Below are 25,298 nucleotides of genomic sequence, written 5' to 3'. Positions count from 1 at the left end.
GATAGGCGGGAAATAGGAACATGACTGCGCAAGATGCATAAAAATCAGTATTCGCTTCATCCTAAAGACCAGCCAGCTCGTTAAGCTTATCGAGGCTAAGGGGGTCATCGCCTCCATCAGAATCCTCCTCCACAATTTCAACTACCCGACTCTGTATGCCCTTTGCTTTGTCAGTGAGCTGGTCTTCCTTCAATCCGGGTGCAGTGTTGACTATCAAGGGGCTCAGAGACAACACATTTCGCATGTCGCTCGGGGGGTGGACCGGCTGCTTCGTCCCGCCTGACGCAGCATCAAATGTGAACGGGCCAGAAGGGAAATCCTTTTGCTTGTCGCTCGCTCGCTGGACTGGCCGATTCTCGTCGAAGCTCGATGTAGCATTGCATAGCAACGAGCTCATAAGCAAACCAGTCTGCTCGTCGCTGTCTTGTTGCGCAGGCTGGTCCTCCAGTAGATCCAAAGCGGCTTTCTTAGGGTTAGCCTCCCATCCGCCCTCGGCAAGGTCGCGGTCGAAATCCAAAAGAGTGCCTTCTTTGACTGAGACAGAGGGGACTATGACCGATGAGGACGGCAAGCTTGAGGCATTGAGGGGGCCAAAACCGAGAAGTTGCTCGAGCGACTCAATGTTGCACTCACTGGAGGATAGCTGGCTGCTGGCGACGGTTGTAGCATCAGTGTTATCATATAGGCCCAGACCAAAGGGATCATCGCCTTGCGGGCTTCCGGGTGTGTTGGATGCTTCGTTGTTCTGCTTGATTGTGTCGTCTTTCTTAAAGAACGCATCGAGCTCTGCTTCGCCTATCTGGTGTGCTATAGGTCGATCAAGGTGTGTCTTCTTCGAGAGAGCATTGGTAGAGTCAGAGTCGTCGTAGTGGCCGACCGCAATCTGGCCGAGAACCTTTGAAAATATCCATGGAAAGCTGATCAAAGGCAATTGTTCGACCTTTAGGGCTTTTGACTCTCCTTGACTCTCCTCCCGATGTTTTGCCAGTGCTCCAGCCATCTCTTTGTGGGTGACTCGGTACATAGCAACGACGAGGGGGGCGAGGACAGCGAATGTCCGACCGCCAACTTTGTCAAATGCTCGTTTTTTGAAGGTTTCTTGCAGCGACAAAGACAAGTCGCCGATTGTCTCGTGGTACTTGTAGTCCCTTTCTAGCCCAGAGTGGCTAAGCACGAACGTGGACCACACCTCGAACTCCGTCTTGATCTCATGCTGTGCCATGATCCGACGGATGGCAGTGTCGTATTCGCCCTTGAGGCTTTTGGCAAAGTCGTACATGTCATCAGGTACTTCAATATTGCAGTCTAGAATTCGTTTATCAAAATCCATTTCGAGGTTCGGGACAAAGTCAACACGTTCTACGGCATTATAGAGCTGGCCAAGGACTTTCCGTGAGTGGTACTGAGTGTGCTCAGGTTTGTGAGTTTTCTCCATAAAATGAGGCCATTTTTTAGGCCGTAACGCCCGGGTCATCACAGCCGGATTGCCTGTCTTGTTGTAGTCAACCGCATTCGAGTGAAGTTGGGCAAGCTGTACGCATTTTGATTCGTTGACGCCACCGTCAAGGTAGTCTGCCCATGCGAGATGTGCATGAGCAATTGTCGGAAGACAGTTGTTCTTCATGTAAGTGACGAAAAATGATGTGACCTCGTTAACCGTAACGTCGTGATCGAGTTCATGAGCTTTCTCGCTATCGTACTTCATGGGATCGCGAAACCAATCGTCCGGCAGAAGATCCTGGTCCCAAATGACAAGGTAATCGTCTCCATCAAGGTCACCGCCGGAGCACATACTTGCAACGTCGCGGTCGCCAGTCTGTGGTAGGACAACTACGTCCTTCAGATGATGCAGGCTTGGAGCGTTGACAGCCCTAACCACACGAATGTCGCCAGGATGAAGAGAAGGGTTGCGAGCTAGAATGCATAGTCCTTCTATTATCTTGTATTGGCCGTCAAAGTATACCTGTACGAATATCTCAGGTAGGGCTGCAATCTTCACCTCAAGGGGGGCATCTTTTTTGGGTATCTGATCAGTGAAGTGCCCTTTGAGTGTCGCAGTCTCGTCCATGCAACCCAAGAGACATGCGCCTTCGTCGATGACTATCCTTGCCTTTTCCTTCAGGTATTTCAGATGCCATACCCTCCAAAGAGTCGAAAGGGAAGTTACGAACGGCTCGGTTGACTTCCTAAAGCCGTCGAGAACCATTTGACTAACGGCCAAGGTGACTTGATTAGGGTCCACATACTTCCTGAGCAGATAGACTGCCTTTGGATCACTTTCCCTGGCCTCATCCAGACCTCTCAGCATTGCTTTGAGCTTCAGATGGAACATGCTATCAGCGACCCCGAGAGCGGAAAGCACAAGAATCAGCTGTCTATTGAGGTTTGCGATAGTAAACTGGGACCAGCGAATGATTTCCAGCCCTTGAGACAGTGCCGGAAACTTGTATTGACTCTTCCGGATGTGAACTTCCTGACGCTGAGCTTCCGGGGAGATGATGAGCATCCCTTTGCAGCCTCCAAGGCGGAATTGATAGGCAGAGGGCGGTTCTTTGATAGGCGTCTTGATTTTGAGCTCCGACGCCGCCATCTGCGCAAGGAACATTGATATCTTACCGACGCCATCTGAGAAGGTATAACCATTCCGCTCAACATCGTTGATTACCTTGACATGTGCAGTGCAGCCTGAGAAGGCTCGGGTGGTAGAGAAACATTGTCCTAACCTGGCGGCATATTTAGCAATGTTTCTGATGTGACTAAACTGTCCCATCCAGGCGCGAATGCTAGCAGCAGTTACACCATCCTTTGGGGCAAAAAAGTACGCTCCATGCTCACGAAACTGAGAGTTTCCAAAGGCGAGAAATTCGTAACGTGTGCTTCCAATAGTGATACCGTTCGCCAACGCTCTTTTGACCCGGGTAAATACCTCGTCCATGGTATTCTCAGCAATGGCATTGATCCGACCCTTGTGCTTTTCATCCGTAAATTTGACTCGAAGGAAGTTGTCAGCAAGGTGAATGTATTGTCGGACGACACGATTCGAGATGTCGACAGAAGGCAGATTGTAGTAAACCGTGCTAGGCGTAATTCTTGCAGAACGCATGTGGCAGCAGTAAAATGGTATCTTCCCTACTATCGCCCCTTTGACAAACTTGATGTCAAAGATTTCCATCGGATTGTAGTACGTTTTCTTTTGGAAAGCGACATGTTCGAGAAGCTTTCTTGCCTGGACTTCCTCCAGTTCAGCCAACTTCAAAGCGAACTCACGCGTCATGGTGAACTCGGAGAGATAACCATCACTCATGCATACTTCCAATAGATAGCGGACTGCGAATGACAAATGAACATGGTTTGTGTCAAAGAGGCCGTGAAGGGAGCTAGACGACGTGCCGGAAGCCTTGGGATCGAGGTCAATCCACTCCCAAATAGGCGTAGGCCGTTCATCATGAACGGTGAATAGGTTGTTCTCTTCAACAATAATGTTATAATCACCTAAGATGGCACAAAAGGACATGAACTTTGCCTCAGAGTTGCAGTTCTTCGGGTAATTTATTCGAAATGCGTTCCAACGACCTACAAAGTGTCAGCAATGCATGCAAACGGCAGACGATATGCATAACAAACCAATATCAATGATTGGGTTCGACTTTCGTAAGCTCACAGGAAGGGTAGCTAGCTCTTGTGGATAGTGGACGATATGAGCCTGCCTGAACCATGTATCTGCCTCTCGCCACGATGTTTCGTCTGTAAACGTGTTTTGCGTGTTCCTGATTCGACGGTGATATATAGGCGGAGAGCTAAGGAAAGTGAAGTGTGAAACACCTCCAGTTGTGGGATTTTCAGCCTGGAAGAATCTATCGAGCTGTGAGAAGGAAACCTGGAGGCGATAATCCAGCGGTCTCGACGAGCTTAACGGATGAAGCTCAAAGTAAACAAGCAGATTCCTTCTTCTCAAATCCAACACCAGTGAGGCGTTTCCCGTCGTCAATGACCCCACAGTGCGCATTCGCACCATCGTAGTCTCGTCGACTAGGACTCCGATGTCTAACGAGGAGATGGGTACTTTCTGGACAGTAAATGCCGTGTGAGGACGCAACAATCGACGGGCGAAATGTCTTCGAAGTAACTTACAACTTCTGCTGGATAGCTGATTCCCTTCCGGACCGGACTGGGTACTTCCCAGTCCTGAGGCCTACTGTCAAGGCTCATAAAAATGTTGATTATTCTCCCGCTATGGAGCCTGATACGCCTGGAATTGCTGTTCCAGAAATCGTTTTCCGGGGGAGGCCTGTCCGTTAGATCTCGAAAGATAGCAGGAAAGAGATGGATCATTCACCTGAACCGTATCTTTGCTTTTTGTGTTCTGTTTCCATTGTCTTCGAATATGTCGATTGAATGTATGTTGCCCTCATTTATGAACACCTCCCAAAGATCCTGTGTACTTGCCTCTGCGGGGACATTTGTGAGATTGATGGCCACTGACTCCCAGGTCTTCCATGATGCTATTATCAGCTGCTGGCGAGAGGGCTGAAACACGGGATTCAGGCGGTTTCTAGGTGGAGGCATCGTTGACTCGTAGGGCTGCTGCGGATTATACGAAGATAAGTACAATAAGCTGCGAGGTTACATTATCCATTAGCAAAGAACTTGATGAGTGACTGTTGGGGAATCAAAGAAAATTCAATCACTTACTCTCGTCGTTGGGATGAAACCCGAGTTGGCCTGGGGGAAGAGGTCAAACAGATGACTGTCAGGTCGAGGATGAGCAAGCTGAATAATCTTGCTAGACTCTCAAGTTATTGACATTCTGCAAGATGATATAGCTCTCAATGCTCGTGTTAGGATTCTCAAGAAGATGAGGAAATGGTGAAGGAGAAGAAAGGGGAGGATGTGAAGTGGGTGAGTGAAATGTCTCTCTCCAGCCCCAAGAAAGAGTCTCACATTCTGTGTTGATTTGACGCCGAGAGTTCTGCAAACACCCGTTGGGCAAAAGCAATATGACATGATGTTCCAGGAACTGGCAAAAGAGAGGACATACGCTCAGCGAAGTGACGAGTACGTGAACTTCTTCTGGCTACATACCAGCAAGCCCGACCGAGCTGCTGGCTAGGGTGTTAGGTCATCAACTCTACCAGGCCAGGCCATTATGTGCGCCAAATATTCTGTTAGTATATATACTACTATTATTCTGTGCAAACCTCTGAGACAAGATTAGGGAACACGCTCCAGCAATTGATTTCAGGGTCGTTATTAGCGCGCATGTCCATTGAGTTCGGACATAGATGTGCTAGTAAAAACAAAATCCTTTGAAAACTCCAGGTCCAGATCTAAGTCTATGTCGTCGAGGTGGTTTCGGTCCGGACGATTGAGTTGGCTGTCCTGGAAACTCTCTCGGCGACTGCACGACAGCAGCTCAGTGCCTTGCGAATATTGGCTGTTCTGGTCGGCCTCTCTAAGAGGCTTTCGTTCCTGAGTCCTCTTACGAGTGCTTCGAAAGACCGATTCTCGAGGTTTCTTAATGCCCTCTTGAGATCGTGGAGGTGACGGCTGAGCGGAAGGGAAAGCGTTATTGCGAGACCTTTTGGGGCTGCGACCACCTGGTCGAGGCGTAGCAAATTCGACAGATGTAGTTAAGGGGTCCTCTTCGCGGCTTTCGAAAGTCATGGCCCCCGACTCTGTTTGCGTTTGCGTTGTGGCGGCCTGAGGTTGCTCGGATGAAGGCCGAGAACGCTGTTTGCTTGAGACGCAATGCTCTGAAGGCGCAGGGGGCTTGAAGCCCATGACACCCATCAATCGGCTAATGTGCTGCTGTGCTTCCGAAAACTCGCGTGCTTTGGCGGATCGCTCTTCTCGTAGATGTTGTACCTGTACGTGCGTTAGATCGTAGGAACACACGACGCCTCTCTTCACTTACTTTACGCTCCAAATGCTGGATACGCTTCTCCCTCGTTTGTAGCTCTCTCGTGGCATCAGACCTCGTTTCATGTATTATACTCTGCAGAGACTCGACCTCCAACTTTCGCTCCACCGCCTGTTAATGTCAGTGTTACGCATACTTAGGGAGGGCCATTTATGAGAGACTACCTCTTCAGCCATCCTCAAAGCTTCTGCCTCGGATTGCCGTCGTAGCTCTTCTAAACCGGCATTAGACCTTTCAGCGGTGTCACGGAGAGCAGCATCAAGACTTTCAGCCTTGGAAGCCTCTTCAAGCAACTGCATATACGTTTAGTCTCTTGATGCTAAGACCATCTTCTGGCTACAGACCTTGTTCTGCAGATCTTTGGCCAGCTCGTCTGCACTTGTTTTCTCAATTTCCAAGTGTGCGATCGTATTATCTTTCTGCGTAATAGTTACCCTGCCCTCTTCTAGTTCCTTCACTAAGGTTGAGATTTCATTTCTCATAGCGGCGATTTCCTGAGTAAGAGAATCCTTGTCGTTCAAAGCAGTTGCCAGTTTTACTGTCAAGTCATCATTTACTCCGGTCCGGCGTTTGATCTCTTCCCGGAGTTCATCCAGACTCTCTTCTTTTTCTGTCAAGGATGCAATGATGTCAAGCTCCCTAGACCTAAACGATTCTCTCTCAGTCGATAGAATTCTCTGCGATGTATGCTGTAGCTCTTCAAGCTCATGTCGTGCTTGAGTCAAGCTCGCGGTCAGCTCGTCAACGCGGCCAGTGGCCGAACTGGCCTGCCCTGCCAGACGAGATATCTCCTCTCGAAGCTCTGCAATGGTGCTCGTGGCTTGGTGTAGCTGAGACTCCAGCCCGCAATTTTGCTCCTTCAACTGTTCTGCCTGCAAGTAGTATTTTGTGCGTTCTTCTTCGACGATGCGAAGGGGGGCCTCAATGCTGCCACAGCGCTGCTCCAGATCATAGCAGATATCCTCAACTTTTTGCATGATACTGTCACTTAACAATCTGGAGTTCTTAACCATGATATCTCTCATCCCATTTCTCCAATCATTCCTCGGAGGGTCGGTTATTTGGCGCATCTTAGGAGATGGAATTGCAGTCCACGATTCTAAAGATCTGATTTTTGATGATTGGCATTCATGCTCCGACAGCAAAATCTTGTTCCTGTTCAATAGGCTGCTGAGCGGGGCGACTGCAGATGAGCGTTCCGACTCTCCCATGCTTTGTGGGAGAGCTGCTTCCGCCCAGAACGCAAGTAAATCGGACAGCAGGTCGTTCTCCAGCCTCACGGCTAAGCGATGGCAAATAATAGCCCCGCCACATTCTACATCAGACAACTGTCTTGGGAAGCTCTCCATCAGGTTGTTCATGGTGTTACGATACTGCTCGGACACCATAATCGCAGATTGTAAGTTTGACGCGCGCAGACCTTGAAGCATTAATTTCGATATTCGTAGCTTGGCCAAGCTCACAACATCGGTCGGATTTGTAGGTACTGATGATATGACATATAGTAGCACTTTGTCCAATGCAGGTTGCCCTAAACGAACCTAGAAACAGTTAGTATTCATCTCCATGGGCTGAAAGTCAGAAACTCGCAGCATGCGCCCCCACTAATCGAGGTATGACTTGAGTAGGAAGAATCTCCAGAACGGCGGGAGCATCCTCTGATACCATCCATTCTAATGAAAGCTTTGCCAAATCAGGAGGTAACGATGTAGCAGGAACAAGAGAGATGAGGAAAGATACCCCCTAATGAGGTCAGCCATCACTTTTGACTGCCATCAAGTTCAATAGATCTTGTGCCTTACCAATACCCGTACACGGTGGTCAATACCATTGCGTGTAACCTTCTCCATAAGCTTAGCGACTTTGGCTGAGTTACCTTCGATCCAGCGCTCCCGCTGTTTCTTGTCAACGCTTTCGAAGATGCTGATCGCTAAGCGTATACTCTCCGCGGACTCTTCGATTGTAAGGTTACCGCAGCTAGTAGAACAAGCTAGGATAACCCGCAGAACAACAAGGTCTAGTGTTTTCAGGCCTCGCTTAGGGCCGAAAAAGTGTCTCATGCTCTGCAACCATGGCTGGTTGTTAACAGTACCTTCCGCTTCGCTGCAGCCGCTTTGAGAAATTACGAGCCTGGCAAACGTTGCTAGGCATAGCAAGTTGCCCATGTGGTCCTCCACGTTCCGAAGTGTGTTGGTAAGCTCTGTCTGGAAACACGACATTACTTCATGCGGAAGTTCAGATAATGTTCCTGAAGCTTGAAGACAGCTGGAGATAGTATGTAGTGGCCGAATAGTCTTCACGCACGGGTTTACCTTCATCCTCTCAATGATTTGCGTAACAAAGACTGCAAGAGTGGCGGGCGTTGTGATGTCGCAAGGTAAAGGGGAGGCGAGGAGCAAAACGCATATTGAAAAATACTATGGGCCTGTCAGTCTGGTGGTTCAACATGCTGACTTGAAAGGTACTTACATCCGCTTCATTGCCTTCAATGGCTTGCTGGAGAAACTGGTCAAGAAGATATGGGTATCGCTGGAGTAAGCTATCACGAAACTCTTGCACCTGGGCTATTTTTAAGCCACATCAATCCAGCCATTCTTGATTAAATACTCTTAGAAGCACTTACCGAACCTCGTTATTGAGGGTAAGGCTAAGCGGGAGCGTGAAAGGCCATCAACAAGGACATCGACGAGAGGTCCGATCTGGCAAGGCTTTTGGAATACCCACGAACTGATAGTGGTTGACGAAACCTGCTGTGTCAATCTGTATAGATCCTGGACTCGTTTACTCCATCAGCTAATCTGTTAATTCGACCCATTAGATAGTGGGGTTCACCTGGAGTGAGGGCGCATAAGGCGCGTTTACCAACCGTTCCACCTCACGGCTTAGGAGAAGAAATGTATCGGACATAATGGCCACAATTCGGCCGGTGTGACTAGGCGTATATATTAGCCGTAGAAGCGGCACTGGATATTACTGTCGTTGTTGCTGAGCTCTTGTTTAAAGCAAAAGGGGACAATTGTTGATGGGAGCGAACTCTGCCACTGGTTGCCCCATCAACGGCTCGGGCCAAGGACTGGCTGTCCTCGCCCAGTAGTACACACTTCACGATCGCACTTACAGGAGAGACGTTGTTTCTCAAGAAAGTCTATTGTGCTTTGAGTATAGTCGGAACCACTTCATTGGTTTATTATAGACAGTTCTTCAAGTCCTATTTTGCATGGAATGACAGCCCCTATAATTGCCTGGAAAGAAGGTCTACTAGGAACCTTAGAATATATTTCCAACTTGATGATACTCATTATTCCTACTAGCAGCCGTACGCAACAATTGTATACCATCAAGGTCAATGCAGAACTCCAGTTCGTAGAGTGCTAAGTTTTTGTTTCTATCTAGAACGTCCGGTGACTTAAAGTAATTCAGACATCTCATCTCGTGCGGGGAAGACTCGGTCATTCCGCACTCGGCGTTCAGTCCGACAGCTACAACCTTGGAATCAACCACCACTTCTGGAACCGAAGAATACCTTGGAGATAATCATCTTAGCGTGGGGGAAGCACACCAGGACAGCAAGAGAGGTTGGCGTTGTCGCCATCCCACACTATCATTCGTCATCTTTTGCTTCCTCCACTCGGCGGAATTCCGTGGCTGCTGTTGATTGCCGATAGAAGAGGATGACAATAGGTGGTATTATTAGCCTCGAAATGAGCCGAAAATTGCCACGAGGCACGCGTATTTCCTCTCTTTATACCGAACATATCCAACCCTCCTCCTCACATCCTAAATTTCTCGACAAACGCAATGCGAGCTTCCGGCCTCCTATCTCGGGGTTTCCCCGCAAATCCCCGCATACTGTGCCGGTCAGGTCCTCGGCCTATCCCCTTTGCCAGCGCCGTTCGTTCAAAGAGTTTTACTTCAAAAGGCAGCGAGGGTGATGGGAAAAGTGCCAGGTCGCGTACTAGCTCGTCTTCTGCAAATTCCTCAAAATCCTGGTCTTTGAGCCGGACGATTTTCGTTGCTTCCTTAGCAGGTGGGATTGGATACGGGGTTGGAAGCTCAGATCAACTATGGCAGCCTAAGGATACTGAAATCCCACAATATGGAGATACAGAAGATTTCGAAAAGGTAAGAGTCAAAACATTGCGCGGTTAGACTAGCTACAATGTCGCTAATCGTTGCGTTCATGGATTAGGCCATTGCCGAGCTCCGGGCTAAACTGGGGGAAGACACGGTCAGCACAGATGAAGACGACCTCCAGCGACATGGTTTTTCAGAATGGTCAAGCGTCAACGCGGATCGCTTACCAGTTGCTATTGCTTATCCGTCCAGCACAGAGGATGTTTCGGAGATCGCAAAGGTCTGCAACAAGTACAAAATGCCAATGGTCCCATACTCCGGCGGTTCGAGCCTTGAAGCGAACTTTTCTGCTCCTTACGGCGGCCTTACAATTGACTTTGCGTATATGAACAGAATTTTGGACCTGCATGAAGCAGACATGGATGTTGTGGTGCAGCCCTCTATCCAATGGATGGATCTGAATGAGAAAATCAAAGATACTGGTCTTTTCTTTCCTGTTGATCCGGGCCCATCTGCTATGATCGGCGGCATGATTGGAACAAACTGCAGTGGTACAAACGCTGTAAGGTATGGTACCATGAAGGACTGGGTGATCAACCTCACAGTCGTTCTAGCAGATGGAAGTGTCATGAAAACACGACGACGCCCCCGGAAGACTTCAGCTGGATACAATTTGACGGGGCTGTTCGTAGGATCCGAAGGAACACTTGGCATTGTTACCGAAGCTACCCTCAAGCTGGCGCCTATTCCAGAGGAGACTCGAGTTGGAGTTGTCTCCTTCCCTACGATCCGCGACGCTGCTTCTACTGCTATGCAGCTCATTAGAAAAGGAATTCCCGTCCAGTGCATGGAAATCCTCGACGAGGTTCAAATGGACGTCATCAACAAGGCCGGCGGGACAGGACGGACTTGGAAAACGCTGCCAACGCTCTTCTTCAAATTCTCTGGGACAAAGGCAGGCGTTGCGGACAGTATCAGTTTAACGAGGAACCTAGCTAAAAGCAACAACGCCGAAGGATTTGAGTTCGCGAAGAACGAAACAGAAGCACACGACCTGTGGTCAGCGAGGAAGCAGTCCCTCTGGAGTATGATGGCTCTGAGAAAGGAAGGCTCCGAAGTGTGGTCTACTGATGTTGCCGTCCCAATTTCAAGATTGCCTGATATCATTGGTATGTCAAAAGCAGAAGAAACTTTCCGGAATTTCACTAACAACGACATCAGAGATCTCCAAGAGAGAACTGGACGACCTGGGGATATTTGCTAGTATACTGGGCCACATTGGCGATGGAAACTTTCATGCAAGCATAATGTACGACCCCCAGAATGCTGAGGAGAAGCAACGAGTGGAGAAGGTGGTGTACGACATGGTCGACCGCGCGCTGGACATGGAGGGTTCTTGCACGGTAACCAGCCCAGATCCTGTATAATGACACCAGAACTAATCCGATTCCAGGGCGAACATGGCGTTGGATTAGGCAAAAAGTCGTCTCTTAAGAAGGAGCTTGGACCGAACACAATTGGAGCTATGCGAAACGTCAAGAAGGCTTTCGATCCTCATTGGTTGCTGAACCCAGGGAAGATATTCGATTCCCAGGACAAGTAGAAGGTGCTATACAGAATATATAGAAAGAAAGAACTGCGTTCAATCTCAGCCCTCCCGGCGAAGTATGAAAACTCCGGAGAGGCGGAGCTGCCCAATTAAAGTGTCTGGGGCCCTGAAAAAGGCTGACTCATCGCGGGGCGGATGACTCCCCTCCAGAGCGATATCGCACCCTTCTTTCTGAATTGCCACAATTGTCTCTCATCAAAAGCTTCAATTCTTAAATTGGTGGTAAGTACACTGTCAGCTGTTGATTGGCTCATGAATCAGCACATGCGCGTTACATTTGTCCTGCTCGATCCTTGATTTTTGCCAGAAGCTTTGCTGCGGGGCTTGCCTTGAAGGTCTCCTCTCTGTGCTCTCCATATATTATCTTCTTTGCGCCACCGCGGCGTTTCAATTTCTGAAAATCTGCAGTCATCTGTACTGTTAATTCTTCGAAAGCCTTGACTGATTCCTTGAGCGGCAGTATATCCGCCCCGATCTTTCGAAATACCGACCAAGATGACGTCGTTTCCCAAGAAGAAGTGCGGTATGGACAAAATCATAGCGAATATCAACTCTCCAAATGCTCATACGCAATAGGTGTTCTCGGTGCTACAGGATCAGTAGGCCAGAGATTTATCCTTCTACTCGCGGAGCATCCTTTCCTTGAGCTACATGCCGTCGGTGCCTCGGAACGCTCTGCGGGGAAGAAATACAAGGACGCAGTACGATGGAAGCAGAGTTCGCCGATGTCTGAGGAGCTTAGCAACCTCGTCCTGCGGGATTGCAAAGCCGAAAAGTTCAGTGACTGCGATCTCGTGTTCTCCGGTCTAAACAGCGACGTCGCCGGTGACCTTGGTAGGTGGCTCCCTGAATCTGGCTGTCCTTGCCATCGCTAATAGTTGCTCGCTTGTAGAGATGGAGTTCATCAAGGCCGATATTCCTGTCTTCTCGAACGCTAAGAACTACCGCAAACACCCCGCTGTCCCTCTCATCGTTCCTACCGTCAACCCCAGTCACCTTGACCTCATTCCCTACCAACGGAAGCACTTTGGATTGAACAAGGGATTCTTGGTTTGCAACTCCAACTGTGCTGTCATTGGAATTGTCATTCCTTTTGCGGCTCTTCAGGCTAAGTTCGGACCTGTCGAGGAGGTGGAGGTGTTCACAGAGCAAGCCGTGTCTGGAGCTGGCTATCCGGGCGTTCCTAGCATGGATATCATGGACAATGTTATCCCATTCATCAGCGGCGAGGAGGACAAACTCGAGAACGAGGCTCAAAAGATCCTTGGCTCCTTGTCAGCAGATGCCACTGCTTTCGAAGAGCAGCAGGGACTCAGGATTGGAGCCACCTGCACAAGAGTTGGCGTCACGGATGGCCACATGGCATTTGTTTCATTGCGCTTCAAAAACCGCCCAGCCCCCAGCGCTGAGCAAGTGGTGCAAGCTATGAGAGAGTATCAGTCGGAAGCCCAGAAGCTCGGGTGTCCATCTGCCCCGGCAGAAGCCATTAAAGTGTTTGACGAGCCCGATAGGCCGCAACCCAGACTTGACCGAGACATCAACAGGGGATACACGGTCAGCGTGGGACGAGTACGCGAGGGTAACCAGGGTGGTTATTTCGATATCCGATTCGCCGCTCTTTCACACAACACTGTTCTAGGTGCTGCTGGATCTTCGATTCTCAACGCTGAGGTTGCAGTCATCAAAGGATACATTTAGACCACGACGAGTATAGAGCCAATAAAAATGCATTAGACATCATTTCAACCTTTCCTGCTCCTCCGCGTCTAGACTTCTATCACATATACTTCCAGATCGAAGAAAACAGGCTAGTCCTAGTTAGGAGTAGCGGGTGGGGCTGGTTCGGGTCTAGCGTTAGGGCATTCTCCCACAATAATCTGGTCACGAGCCCGCTAAGCGAAGTTTGTGAGTGGACCGCATATCAAAGATTTTGAGTCCCTGCTCTGAAGCCTTCTTTTCCTCGCGACACTTACGACAACTTACCGTGTTCAAGTCGACAAAGCAGTCAAGATGCCTCGCGGACCGTACGTCTTTTCATGCAATAGTATTTGTTTTTCGCGTTACTACGACATTGTTGAACGATTTCGATTCGCGACAAGAAGTCGTTTGGCGACCGATTTGCGTGTGACATGATACTAACTGCTATGGTTTTATAGTAAGAAGCACCAAAAGCGCCTCAGTGCGCCCTCGCACTGGCTCCTGGACAAGATGTCCGGAACCTATGCTCCCAAGGCCTCCCCCGGTCCTCACAAGCTCCGGGACTGCCTGCCCCTGATCGTCTTCATCCGCAACCGGTACGAATCGAATATTGTCTGCGTTGGATGGAACGGGGAGCTGACTTGGTTTTCCGATCTCTAGTCTCAAGTACGCTCTTAACGGCCGCGAGACCAAGGCGATCATGATGCAGCGTCTCATCCAGGTTGACGGCAAGGTCCGCACCGACCCTACCTACCCCGCCGGTTTCATGGACGTCATCGGCATCGAGAAGACCGGCGAGAACTTCCGTCTCATCTACGACACCAAGGGCCGCTTCACCGTCCACCGCATCCAGGCTGAGGAGGCTGAGTACAAGCTCTGCAAGGTCAAGAAGGTGCAGCTCGGCAAGGGCGGGATCCCATTCTTGGTTACGCACGATGCGCGAACGTGAGTGCATGCTCTCTACAAGTTCCGCGTCATTCAGTCGTTGGACCAAGCTTTGGTTGATCGGCGGAGGACACGAGAACTTTCCCAACTGCGAAGCCTCCTTTTCGGGACATAGTAAGGGCTTCGAACGTGAGGACATTATGTGCTGATTTGTACCTATAGCATCCGCTACCCCGACCCTGCCATCAAGGTCAATGACACCGTCAAGGTTGACATTGCCACTGGCAAGATCTCCGACTTCTGCCGCTTCGACACCGGTGTTGTCTGCATGGTTACTGGTGGTCGTAACATGGGTCGTGTTGGTGTCGTCACTCACCGTGAGCGCCACGATGGTGGTTTCAACATCGTCCACGTCAAGGACGCCATTGACAACACCTTCGCTACCCGTGAGAGCAACGTCTTCGTGATTGGCCAGGACAAGCCCTGGATCTCTCTTCCCAAGGGCAAGGGTGTCAAGGTACGTTTTGAACCTGGCTCGGTGTCTCCTGAACCGTTAGCTCACTCGTCATGCAGCTCTCCATTGCTGAGGAGCGTGACCGCCGCCGCGCCTACGCCATTGCCCAGTAAATGTGGTCCGGTAAGTGATCGTGGCTACGGGCAGGTAAAAGGCTTCTATAATGTAACAAAAAGCCAACCCGCTGAGGGAGACAGCTCCTTGTCTTGCTTTGTGGACTGTATGACGCCTGATACCATGAATGAACAAAAGTTGTCACAAAACTTCCAAATCCGTCTCTGTAGCCGTGGTCTGTTGTTCGAGAGCAAATCAATAACCGAAGTGTTAGATACTTTGTTCTTTTTTTGATAATACCATTGAAGTTTACAGATTCATAATTATATTTTACGCTAGTAGTTGCTCATGTGCTCCATAGATGCCTTGTTATACGTCTTTCCCGGTGCACGTTATCATCAACTGTCGATGTGTATTCTCCCCAACCCCGTGTTCGAGCTTAAGTGTCGTTATTTAAGGAAGGCCCGTTCGCCGAATGCACAAATCACACCATGACCTAGGTAGTGCGCAGTCAGTCTGGAAAATACATCCGAAGTCAAGCCGCCCGAGGATCGTCCTGTTAGCTGTGGAGTCGTGGACCCGTGGTGGAACTAGAACCCGTCGTGCACAGCAGCCATCCCGTCGTCTAATTTGCTGACCTGTGCTTACTGCTTCCTGATTTCCTAAGCATGACTAGACAAGAGCGTGTCCCCGAGGCCTCGCAAGGCATTAGAAATACCCATGCTATCTACATCCCTGTCTCGAAGTAGTGTGCATCATGCCATACCTCTCGCAGTTGGCATCCTGTACTTAGTACAAATCATGACAAGGAAACAGTATCCGGAGCAAATTAGCTGTGGACCCCGCCGTGAGCACACCCGATAGCGTGGCTCGCAGGGGTATCAATGCTTCGCAGCTAGCTTCGCTACAAGTGAGAGGGAAACACGTCGGGTCGAGTATCAATGCAGTGGCTCGGGCCTCTTCACCCGATACCATGGATCAACAAACTCCCAGAGCCATGTCTTTTGCAGGGAACAATGTGGCTGGACGAGGACAAACGCAGAGTGCCAGCCAGTGCTTGCTCGTATAGGGATCCATCATCGCGCGTAAGTCTAGGATTGAGCGCGTAGATTCTCCAATGCAATGCATGCCGTGACCACTCTTTAGGGAACGGATTTGCATGGGATCACCCGGCCATTTCCTGGGCGGCTGGTTGATCAATGAGACATAACCATGAAATAAATTGATTGAGAAGTGACGAGTCAACTTCTGGTCGTTTTCCGGCGGACACCCGACACTCGGGGAGTTACAGTACGAACTTACGCGTGGCTGGGAACGGCTGCCGTTCCGTCGCAGCTTTCTTTCTGACAGGTATGAAATTCTCCGCCCCAGAGCTCGGCCGCGGTGTCCAAGGCCAAGGATCACGAACAAGTCTTCCATGGAGCACTACTACCAGGATGTGCTCTGTCAGAGTCGGCTTTGATCTCCGATGCCAGATAATTCTACCGGTTGAGGGGCACGGCGAAAGGACGCCAGCGCCTTAGCCCCGAAAGATCAGTCGACATGTCTGATTAAACCAAGTTTTGACTTGCCTATCTGCGTTAAGGTCGTTCAATGCTAAGGACGAAGTGTTGGTGATGAGGTGCTCGCAGAGACTGTCACACACCAGCGAGGCATTAGCAAACTCAAATCACGAGATATCTGATGCTCCAGGCTCATCCTGGCAAGAGATGCGGGGAACGAGAGATACCTACGGATAGCCCCATTAGGTCCTCTTCTTTCTGAACCTTCCACGACGCGAGAGTCAAAACCCCACCTAGCGGATACGGAGTACTGATCGTGTGATTGCTTTCGGGACCCCCAGAACGTTCCTGCTATGTAAAGTAGACATGAATACGGCGGGCAATGTGCCTTTCTAAGTATCTTTTTAGATGCAGCGGGCTCTGCCGCATAAAACACATGTCAAGTAACAAACAGGAAAACAGCTTTGGTAAGGAATTGAGGGTTGACGGCAAAGGAGTATGCAGGGCGTTCATTCTTTGGATCTCGCCTTAGGCAGCAAGTAGTCCCGCGCACTTTCCTCAACACAGCAGCCACATCTGCACCTCTCCAGCTCCACTACGAGCCTGTGATTCTCTTCTGGAAATGGGCTTGCCGTCACACAACATGTTTCTGCAACAGTGTGAAGCCATCGAACTTTTCGCCCGCCTCTGGGCCCCCCTCCCCTGTCTCTTATACAACCGATCGACGGGATGAACCTTTTAAAGCATGCCGCAACGAGGCCGGGGCCCGAGCAGGTCTCTGGTTTAATCCTGGTTCCTAGCTTACCGTACCCCTAACTATGTACAGAACACTTGCTATCTTCCTTAGCGGTATGTTTCGACCTGCCTTGTGCCTCCTTGGGGTCATTATGCTGATGCAGTTAAATTCTTAGGTAAATGTCCCCTCCCCCACCTAGAAGCCAAGAAGACTAGATCTCATAGCCAATCCGCGAAAGCCTCAATTTAGAGGCCTTCCGCTTAACGTCTGAGCTGGTAAGTTTAGATCGCCCAATCATCATATTTCATCGAAGCGATCGCCGTAAAGCATATCTGAAGTAACACTGTACATGTGTTGAATGGGCGCTGCCACGCTGGAAAGGTTACCCCGGTTGCAGCTTCAGCCTTCAAGAATCAAGAATCAAGCTGACAATGCCGGCTGCCTTACTCCACACGCCCCTCCAAACGCTCAGGAGTCAGGAGGCGAGTCAGGGACAAGCGGAGAGTGGCTGGAACCTCAGGTCCTGCTCCATTGATCGGCTCCGGCGCTTTCCTGGTGGTGTATTATTCAAGATGCTTCAACCGGCCAATATGCAGCGATTGGCGCCAACCGTAACTAGGACCTCGCATTTCCGAGTTTTGCAAGAAATCGCCTGTTCGGTCGATCGTCCGGAGATACGACTGAGCTCAGGTTGCTTGCTCTCGAGTTTGCTTTCACTCCCGACGGCAACCAACAGCAGGAAGTTCGTATTGCTTTTACACACCTACAGTGCTCTGAGTGCCCAACACGTTAGCTCACGGTGGACAAGCCCTGCGCCCAAACCGAAACCAGCCACGATATACCCAATTGGGACAAAGCATCCTCTGCCTGGCCCGTGGATTATCTCATTCTGAGGGATGGAGAACAATAGGATATAGACTTGCGGGAAAGGCCGCACTGGATCCATCGGCCCATCTTGGTCCATGGATGCATGGATGACGGATAGATACTGGGTATCCCGCTAAGTTGCAACTTGATCGACTTGTCCGAGTCTCAATCCAACCACCGGACCACGCCTGCGCCATGTAATGCATCCGGTCGACACTATCTGACACTCAATGAGACATACGTGGATGTATCGATCTACTGCATACCAGGTAAGATTGTGAATACCGAGTAGACACCAAGATTTTTAGTCGCGGTCCGGGATGTTACCGTATTAGCGGTTCTCACTAGCGGCTAATTCATTTCGTTCAACAGAGCCCCGGGAGTTTTATAGGCACGTCTGGTGTGAACCAGGTTTATTGCGCTTCTCCTGAGCTCCGGGCCTTCCTGTGACTCGGCTTGGATGGATCATCCTTCGGGGTCACATCAACCCCTCGTCACTGCCATTACTAATAATACATTACAGTCTTCGGTCTCATCCTAGGCAATAATACATGCCGTATTGAAACGACAATGCGCCGACTGGCATTTACCTGCCGCAAGTGACAGGTTCTCAAAGGCTCCAAATTTGCCGGACACCGAATGTTGGCCGTGAAATTTGGTATGTGCGACGTGGGATTCTGATTATCGTCTTTCAGTTCGTACCCATCGATTGACCTCATACACAAAGCAGGCACACCGCCAGAGCGAACAGCCATACATCATATCTTTCTCAAAGCGCGGTGTCCACAAGGAACTCGATGAGCCGTTGATCGAATATCCGGTGGAATTTTCTGGTCCCTTGGCTATGACTTATTGCCTATGGTTTCTGCTCAGCCATCCATCTCTGCGGGAACTGTTAGAGGTGGTCTTGACCGCTTCTCCTTTACTATGCCACCAAGTAGGATTAACTGTTACAGTTGGGCCGACCCGTTGCTGTTCTCGACAGACAGACTTATTGCTAAACGATCTGGATAATGGCGGTGCCGATTTAATTCTGACGTTGACTCAATTAGCCGCCGTTCCGAATGGTGTATGAAAGAACTCGAAAACGTAACTAACGACAGATAGGGGAACGAGACGTGGGCTCTTTCATATTGCTTTTTTTTTCCCATGTGGGGAATTATTTCATCATCAGTCGAATTTCGTCTGCAACCTGCGGACTGCAGGCTGCGGTGCTCTGCCATTCAAGGCAGACCTTTCGCTTTAACGGCTGGCCCTTCAGGGGTATTGATCTCAGAGGAACCTCAACTTACGTTGATCGATGCAGATTGATTGGTTTTCAAGCATGTTCCACCAAGTGGTCCTCTGGCTTGTTCAGTATCCATCGGCCCCCGGCGTAAACTGAGAACATGGTTACTGATTAGCCAACGCCCTTTGCTTTATTCTTAGTTCGGTACCCGCTAGCATCCTTTTCAGCTTCGGACTCACGGCCCCGAACTCAAATATAATGTCCGGCGGGCGTCCCGATAACTCAACCCCCAATTTAAACCTGGCTTTCGGGACCCAGAGGGCTGGGACGAGATCTTCTGCCAATCTAAGACGAGATGCGCCACCGAGCATTTGAACCTCTTTACGTCTGCCGATGAAGGAGGGTATCGGCCAGCTCAATTGCAAGTCGTAGTTCCAGCTGTGAGCCACGCTTAGCGTGGCGAGAACAGAACTGGATCAAAGGATTGGCGAGTATTAGATAGAATTAGGAAAGCAAGAGTGAGCAACATAATAGGTGACGAATGATAGTCAATCATGACGCTGTAATGTACCCCAGCACTGAGGTTGGCCACAGTCCGGCCGGCTCCTCTTTCTCTCTCGACACTTGCCAAGTATAGAAAAGCCCGCTTCAGACTCCCCTTCCATTTTCCGGACTCTTGACCTTTTCTGTCTCAGATATCGTGGACTGACGCTGGTGCCTCCCTAGCCATCAACCTGGAGCTCAATTTCTGTTTTGTTTCATTGAGCCGTCTGCGTTGCTTTTTCCCATACTTCATCGGCGGGTGACGGGAACTAGATATCTCGGGTGCTGCCCAAGCAGGTCTGCTTGGGGATCCTTGTATCCGACGGCATAGCGATGCACTGTTCCTAGGTGCAAGGTTCCAGGATTGTCGAACTCATCAGCCCTCTGGTTGCACAGGGCCAGACCACCCAACACAAAAAGGTATCTGCTCGCTTTCTTCCTTTCTTCAGTGGCTTTTCTCTTTTTCTTTCGCGTGTCTTTTCTTTTGGATTCCGCTCTCTGTCCAGAATGGTGATAGGAGCGTTGCTGAGGTACTGAATTTGCATGGCTGCAACGCGTACAGGAGGACCACCATCTATCATTTCCCTACGGCATCGCTTGTTGTCTCTCGGGACAATATGTCCCAGTTCCTGGCCCAGCAGTTCCCTGGAGACTTGTCCGGCGCGGAATCTTACATGTTTGGGCAACCAACGTACCCTTCCATTTTCCGAGTGAGTGAGGAGCGGCCTCAGTTCAACATTCTATACCGATGGTGGGAAGATGAGGCCACAGCTTCCCTGTGGACTTTCGACGTCGATGTGATCAAAAGAGTTATCCGCTATGGGCTTTTCCGTGACGAGCAAATTGCACGGATGGCGCTTCACACTCGGCCCCCTCCCACAATCGACGATTTCCTTGCTGGGCTCCTCAAGCCTGAGGAGCTACCGCTATACGCCAATTGCTCACATACTCAGAAGGTGGACACAATGTTCTACCGGAGCAAGCCCACTGCTCCGCCGCTGATATTATGGGGCTGGCTTCCAGCCCGGCTAGATCGTGACTTAGATTGTCTGGGTATTGCGAAGGCCATTGATAGCGAGAGCCATCTCCATTTCACCCGCTTAACGTTCGATGAGCTGGTCCGGTATGCGTTGGGTTACTCTGCGTCCAGGGTGGAGTGGTTTTTGCAGCAGCATACGTGCTTCTATGCCCACCTGTTGGATCATTTTCACGCGTTTCCTGAGCAAATCGGAAAATACGCCGAAGTTGAACCTGTTAGTTCCTCACATCTAGATATGGCATTCTTGGATTATTCTGACTGAGCACCCTGCAGCATCTCCGATCTCGCAGCTCCTTTGCCCATCGTGCTGTGACCCGCGCTTTACAAGATGTAGGTTACGCATTGGATCTACCTAGCCCAACACCTGGGTTTGCATTCTTTGCTGGCCCAATTCAACGTCTTTTTAAGGAGCTTCAACCGAACTTGACATTGATCCTGAAGGTGCTTGGTGTGTTAGGTATTCGGTTTGAACGGTCTTATTTGCATGCCCCGGAAATGAACTGGTCAAAGCTGTTCAGCATCGCCTTTTCGTTTCTCGAGGATATCGACAGTTCAGGTTCACCCATGGACCTCGCGCACAGTTTGATCAATTCAGATAAACGGGATTTCGCTGCGCTGACTGAAGAGGGGTATTTCAATCATAGCGTGGCTAATCGTCTCTCCAACCGATGGCTCTCTCTCTCTACAGAGGTTTTCGAGTGCTGTAAAGCACTTCCGGAAATGGTAGTATATATCACAGGGAGCTTGCAGGTCAGTATGATCTAAAGCACTTGCCACCAGCGTAGTCGGTGTACTTGGGTCAGCTAACAGCCTACAGACCCTGATGGCATACCGGAACTATCATTCCCTGACGGCCATTATCAGTGGGCTGCACAAATACAGCATTTCAGAAGCTTCGCTTAGCACAGAAAACGGAACAACTTTCTTGTCTCGGGCGGAAGTGGTTCCCCTCGAGTTGTTGTTCCTCCTCGACTCTTCCCAGAACTACACCCCATATCGAGAACACTATCGACGTGCACCTGGGATTCCCTTTCTTGTTCCTCATCTATATGAATACCAGGAACACGGCGAGCCTGTTCTTCAATATTTTTACGAGCAATTGAGCGCTGTTCTTCAAGAGTGAGACGGCGCGTACAGCATGGACGGGAGGACTTGTTACTTTCGATAATGTACGGCGGAATGTATGGTTACGATGTAGACGGCTGGCACACAACATGGCGACATTCCCTGGTTCGTATATAGAACGGCATGAGATTATTAGTGATTTACCTATTCTGAATTTTCTGGGGGTTTTGTTTTACTGCCACAGGATACTTTTGTGCCCGATTGAACTGGAATGCCCCGTCGTTCTCGGTGTTGTGATACTACCCATATGTACTCTTAGCGAATTATACTACACAAAATACAGGCTAATCGCGGTCATATGTCCAGACCCGATCAAAAATAAGCGGAGCACCGACCCATCAGACATTCAGGCCCGCTTCTTTTGCTTATCAACAGGCCCATCTTGAGCATACCCAAAGACACCCAGGAAGTACAAAAGCCGGTTCACAAACAGGAACCCGGTGACCCCGACATTACCCCAAGTAAGCACATTCCACTGGGCAACATCAAAGAATAGCTCCGGCCCCATAGCAAGATAGGTCACGTAGATGTGCCCTACATCAGCGATAGCCAGAGCAACCAGGTAATTGCGTAGCACCTGCGGCTCCGAGGTGGCGTAGAACACACCCGCCCCGAGCAGCGCCATCAGCCCGTAGAGATTCGCCAGCTGATAGGCAAGGGCGAAGGAAGTCGCGTGGATCTCGACTTCCCTTGGCGCCGCCGGGGATGAAGATGGGACCTGGTCGAGGACGAATCCCTGCAGGTCGAGTATCGGAGCCAGCCAGCCGCCGATCCTGGGATTTCGGTGAGCAATGCGTGTCTATTTTCGCCTCTGCAGGGACATTGAGGGATTTGGGATTTGCGATTATGGAGACAATACGGAGTACCTAGGTAGCCCCGTCGTCGATAGCGGGTGATTACTCCTAGGAGTAGATAGGGGGCTCGCTCGTAGGTTGGGGCTGAGATTGGGCACGTACAGGGTTATGGGCTCGAAGACCGCGAAGACAAGATGGGGCCAGGTTGGGAAGATTGTGGCTGGCATTGTTTCTTGATCTTTATTGTGCGTGTAGATCAGTGGCAATGGGTGGTTTGGGATTGATTGGCAGAGTGGTACGCTGCGGAATATTTCTGGGAATTATTGTAACCGGGATTGTTGCTCTGGATTTGGAGCTGAAGCTGCTGCTTCTGTCCAACAGGGAAGGTGCAACTGCAGACTGCAACCCGTCTGCATGCCCTACTTGCTATGCAGGCTTCATACTTTCTGACTCAGCAACCCGCGCTCACATGACAAGTGACAGGTAAGTTTCCCCCATCTGACCTAGACTCCTCTTCCTCCCCAATCACCACGATTCTCAAGAATGAGAGTTTTCGCTCAAGATGAATGGGTCTGAGTCTATCCCAAGCTTCTACAGTGCTAGCCACCTTTCGTGATCCGTGCCCTCTCCGTGTCCCGGTGACGTTATTTGATCTCCGGCCATGGATCCCAACGGCATCTTCCCTCGCAACTACGACGAATCCCTGATTCGCGAACTCCCTCATCTCCGTATCGCCCCTCTCCGCGAGCCGGTCTCCCGCAACCTCAGGATCCCCCTGACCCTTGAGCCAAACGCTAGCGGTATCCGGGACCCGAGTGCGATATCGAAAGCCGGCGGACCGGCGGCGGGGATCTTACCTCTCCCCAACAATGAGAGTCAGATTAGCGGCCTAGGGATTGAAGGCAGCGGCGCGAATACACCCCGCCTGTTGGGAAAGAACGAATTCCATGCCTCCTCGGAGTCACTGTCAGAGCCCCAGCCTCCGCCGCGACCAATCTTACCGGCATTTGTCAACCTCCGTGCGCTTGAGCGGTTCCCTTACTCCTCGTTTGACGATGATAGCCAGTCGCGGAAACGGCGGCGCGTGGGTGTTGATGTCGATGTTCAGCCTGATACTTTTGGAGAACACCTGCAGTTACCGATACCGCAGGCGCAGAAGGAGCAAAGACCTCCGCCATTTGGGCCATTTGCTATCCTCAATGGCTTGAATGAGCCTCCGCCGAATGCTGCATTACTTCCGCCGATCGAACCTGGTTCAATAACGCAGCTATTGACCAAACCATCCCGAGACAATCTTGATGTTATCCCCAATATTGACGTTGTTCCCGAACCAGAGCCAGTGGTACTAGCTTCGAGCTTTACCCCCGAGGTTCAGAGTGGTGATAGAATTGAAGGCAGGATTGCGGATATCTTGGATTCGCCTATCGCGGAGAAACCTAGTCTTCCAGAACCCGAACCCGTAGCTAAGAGCGACAAGACTGATAAGACCGAGCCCAAGAAGAAGCCGCGTACTGAGAAGGAACCACAGCCTGCGTGGGGAACCGATTCGCCGCCATCACCTAAAACCAGAGGACGTTGTCGAAAGAACCTTCGAAAATGGAGCAACGAAGAAACAATTGCTCTACTGCGGGGCGTTATGAAGTGTGGTATCGGAAACTGGAAGGAGGTGCTAGCGCAAGATGAATCCAGCTTCAACAAGCGCACTGCGTCGAACTTAAAAGATAGGTATGGATATGCCTGCCTAGCCAGGATGGGAGCCGAGACTGATTCGCCTTGCTCAGATTCCGCGTCTGCTGCCCGAATGCCTATCGGTGAGACTAGTGGTCTTGTCAGATAACACGGAGTGTCTAACTTCCAGCTAGTGCCTCGAATCCCGATGAAGCTCTACAGCATCTTCGCGATGCTCTTACCAAAGTACTTGCACGGATGGAGGGTAACTCGGCAGCTCCAGGCCTCACCCATAGCGGATCCACTTCAAGTTTCTCTTCGGTGGACACAACCCAAACTATCTCCGTGAACTATCCTCGAAGTTACGCAGTGCCCCAAAAACCTCAGACGCTTTTGATCACGACGTCCGAAGCCGCCGCAGGGGGCTCAGTCATACCAGCGTCATATACCCCTACCAAAGCTAGGCGTCGTTCTCGGCGTCCTTTCACGGCGGCGGAGGATGAGGCCTTACTTAAAGGATACGCTGTCCACGGGTTTCAGTGGACGCTTATCCAGCAAGACAAGGAGCTGGATCTCGGCCACCGGAGAGCGACTGATCTGCGAGATCGATTTAGGACAATGTTTCCCCATGCGTATCGCGACGGGGGCACAGTTCGCGATAGCGTGCTGCAGGCTCAGATTACCAAGGACACGGTGCCGAAAGACGGATTGAACCCGACGCCGAAAAACAAACAAAAACCGCACGATAACAAGCCTAACCTGGGCGCCATAGGGACAGTAGACCCAGTTCTGCCTTCGCTAGCACTTCTCCCAGCGACTCGAGAGGGCTCGACTGGCGTTGCTCTTTCGGGACTCTCGTTTCTTTTAGAGGAAGGCACGAATGATGACAGCGTAGACCTCCCGCCGCTGATCTGGGATGACCTTCCCGAACCAGAATGAGCCATATATATCACCTAATTCTATTTTACATTACAACCCAGCAAAAGCAGCATTTTCGTCAAAGCAAGTTAGTCTAGATTAACGAGGTTTTCTTGAAGTAAGA

The 25,298-nt window shown here is 50.4% G+C and overlaps 10 protein-coding genes across 10 annotated transcripts; 7 read left to right on the top strand and 3 right to left on the bottom strand.

The window, feature by feature from the left end:
* Positions 1–61: 61 nt before the first annotated feature.
* Positions 62–4,566, bottom strand: BDW74DRAFT_176457 (RNA dependent RNA polymerase; the record flags this gene model as incomplete). Its single annotated transcript, XM_073728613.1, has 4 exons — positions 62–3,573; positions 3,625–4,066; positions 4,132–4,288; positions 4,337–4,566. The coding sequence occupies 4 exons, from the start codon at positions 4,564–4,566 to the stop codon at positions 62–64; spliced, it is 4,341 nt and encodes a 1,446-aa protein (XP_073585581.1).
* Positions 4,567–5,215: 649 nt separating this feature from the next.
* BDW74DRAFT_189963 (uncharacterized protein) lies at positions 5,216–8,827 on the bottom strand (the record flags this gene model as incomplete). Its single annotated transcript, XM_073732086.1, has 9 exons — positions 5,216–5,865; positions 5,915–6,031; positions 6,085–6,213; positions 6,265–7,451; positions 7,507–7,663; positions 7,723–8,337; positions 8,390–8,484; positions 8,544–8,691; positions 8,753–8,827. 9 exons carry the CDS (start codon positions 8,825–8,827, stop codon positions 5,251–5,253), a joined length of 3,138 nt encoding a protein of 1,045 aa, XP_073585580.1. The 3' UTR covers positions 5,216–5,250.
* Positions 8,828–9,718: 891 nt separating this feature from the next.
* On the top strand, positions 9,719–11,638 carry BDW74DRAFT_189960 (uncharacterized protein; the record flags this gene model as incomplete). The annotated part of the gene is made up of 4 exons (XM_073732085.1): positions 9,719–10,042; positions 10,110–11,163; positions 11,216–11,397; positions 11,448–11,638. The coding sequence occupies 4 exons, from the start codon at positions 9,719–9,721 to the stop codon at positions 11,595–11,597; spliced, it is 1,710 nt and encodes a 569-aa protein (XP_073585579.1). The 3' UTR covers positions 11,598–11,638.
* A 167-nt stretch (positions 11,639–11,805) lies between these two features.
* On the top strand, positions 11,806–13,343 carry BDW74DRAFT_149773 (aspartate-semialdehyde dehydrogenase family protein). Its single transcript, XM_073723933.1, has 4 exons — positions 11,806–11,825; positions 12,064–12,126; positions 12,180–12,437; positions 12,496–13,343. Exons 2-4 carry the CDS (start codon positions 12,099–12,101, stop codon positions 13,299–13,301), a joined length of 1,092 nt encoding a protein of 363 aa, XP_073585578.1. The 5' UTR covers positions 11,806–11,825; positions 12,064–12,098; the 3' UTR covers positions 13,302–13,343.
* A 189-nt stretch (positions 13,344–13,532) lies between these two features.
* BDW74DRAFT_149765 (40S ribosomal protein eS4) lies at positions 13,533–15,152 on the top strand. The gene is made up of 5 exons (XM_073723932.1): positions 13,533–13,627; positions 13,760–13,897; positions 13,962–14,246; positions 14,409–14,703; positions 14,760–15,152. The coding sequence occupies exons 1-5, from the start codon at positions 13,614–13,616 to the stop codon at positions 14,811–14,813; spliced, it is 786 nt and encodes a 261-aa protein (XP_073585577.1). The 5' UTR covers positions 13,533–13,613; the 3' UTR covers positions 14,814–15,152.
* Positions 15,153–17,246: 2,094 nt separating this feature from the next.
* On the top strand, positions 17,247–17,966 carry BDW74DRAFT_149762 (uncharacterized protein). The gene has a single exon (XM_073723931.1). It carries the CDS (start codon positions 17,424–17,426, stop codon positions 17,883–17,885), a length of 462 nt encoding a protein of 153 aa, XP_073585576.1. The 5' UTR covers positions 17,247–17,423; the 3' UTR covers positions 17,886–17,966.
* A 338-nt stretch (positions 17,967–18,304) lies between these two features.
* On the top strand, positions 18,305–19,479 carry BDW74DRAFT_149760 (uncharacterized protein). Its single transcript, XM_073723930.1, has 2 exons — positions 18,305–18,517; positions 18,590–19,479. Exon 2 carries the CDS (start codon positions 18,704–18,706, stop codon positions 18,932–18,934), a length of 231 nt encoding a protein of 76 aa, XP_073585575.1. The 5' UTR covers positions 18,305–18,517; positions 18,590–18,703; the 3' UTR covers positions 18,935–19,479.
* A 586-nt stretch (positions 19,480–20,065) lies between these two features.
* On the top strand, positions 20,066–21,898 carry BDW74DRAFT_128576 (uncharacterized protein). Its single transcript, XM_073722231.1, has 3 exons — positions 20,066–20,883; positions 20,943–21,419; positions 21,487–21,898. Exons 1-3 carry the CDS (start codon positions 20,248–20,250, stop codon positions 21,790–21,792), a joined length of 1,419 nt encoding a protein of 472 aa, XP_073585574.1. The 5' UTR covers positions 20,066–20,247; the 3' UTR covers positions 21,793–21,898.
* Positions 21,899–22,140: 242 nt separating this feature from the next.
* On the bottom strand, positions 22,141–22,815 carry BDW74DRAFT_176452 (uncharacterized protein; the record flags this gene model as incomplete). The annotated part of the gene is made up of 2 exons (XM_073728612.1): positions 22,141–22,567; positions 22,751–22,815. 2 exons carry the CDS (start codon positions 22,813–22,815, stop codon positions 22,141–22,143), a joined length of 492 nt encoding a protein of 163 aa, XP_073585573.1.
* A 264-nt stretch (positions 22,816–23,079) lies between these two features.
* On the top strand, positions 23,080–25,255 carry BDW74DRAFT_128558 (telomere repeat binding factor family protein). Its single transcript, XM_073722230.1, has 3 exons — positions 23,080–24,313; positions 24,370–24,399; positions 24,451–25,255. Exons 1-3 carry the CDS (start codon positions 23,250–23,252, stop codon positions 25,193–25,195), a joined length of 1,839 nt encoding a protein of 612 aa, XP_073585572.1. The 5' UTR covers positions 23,080–23,249; the 3' UTR covers positions 25,196–25,255.
* The last annotated feature ends 43 nt before the right edge of the window (positions 25,256–25,298 follow it).

Source organism: Aspergillus multicolor, assembly GCF_047715735.1.
Source record: "Aspergillus multicolor strain CBS 133.54 unplaced genomic scaffold BDW74scaffold_7, whole genome shotgun sequence".
NCBI classification, from domain to species: domain Eukaryota; kingdom Fungi; phylum Ascomycota; class Eurotiomycetes; order Eurotiales; family Aspergillaceae; genus Aspergillus; species Aspergillus multicolor.
The sequence above is the reverse complement of the archived record's forward strand: the minus strand, read 5'-3'. Positions and strand labels throughout refer to the sequence as shown.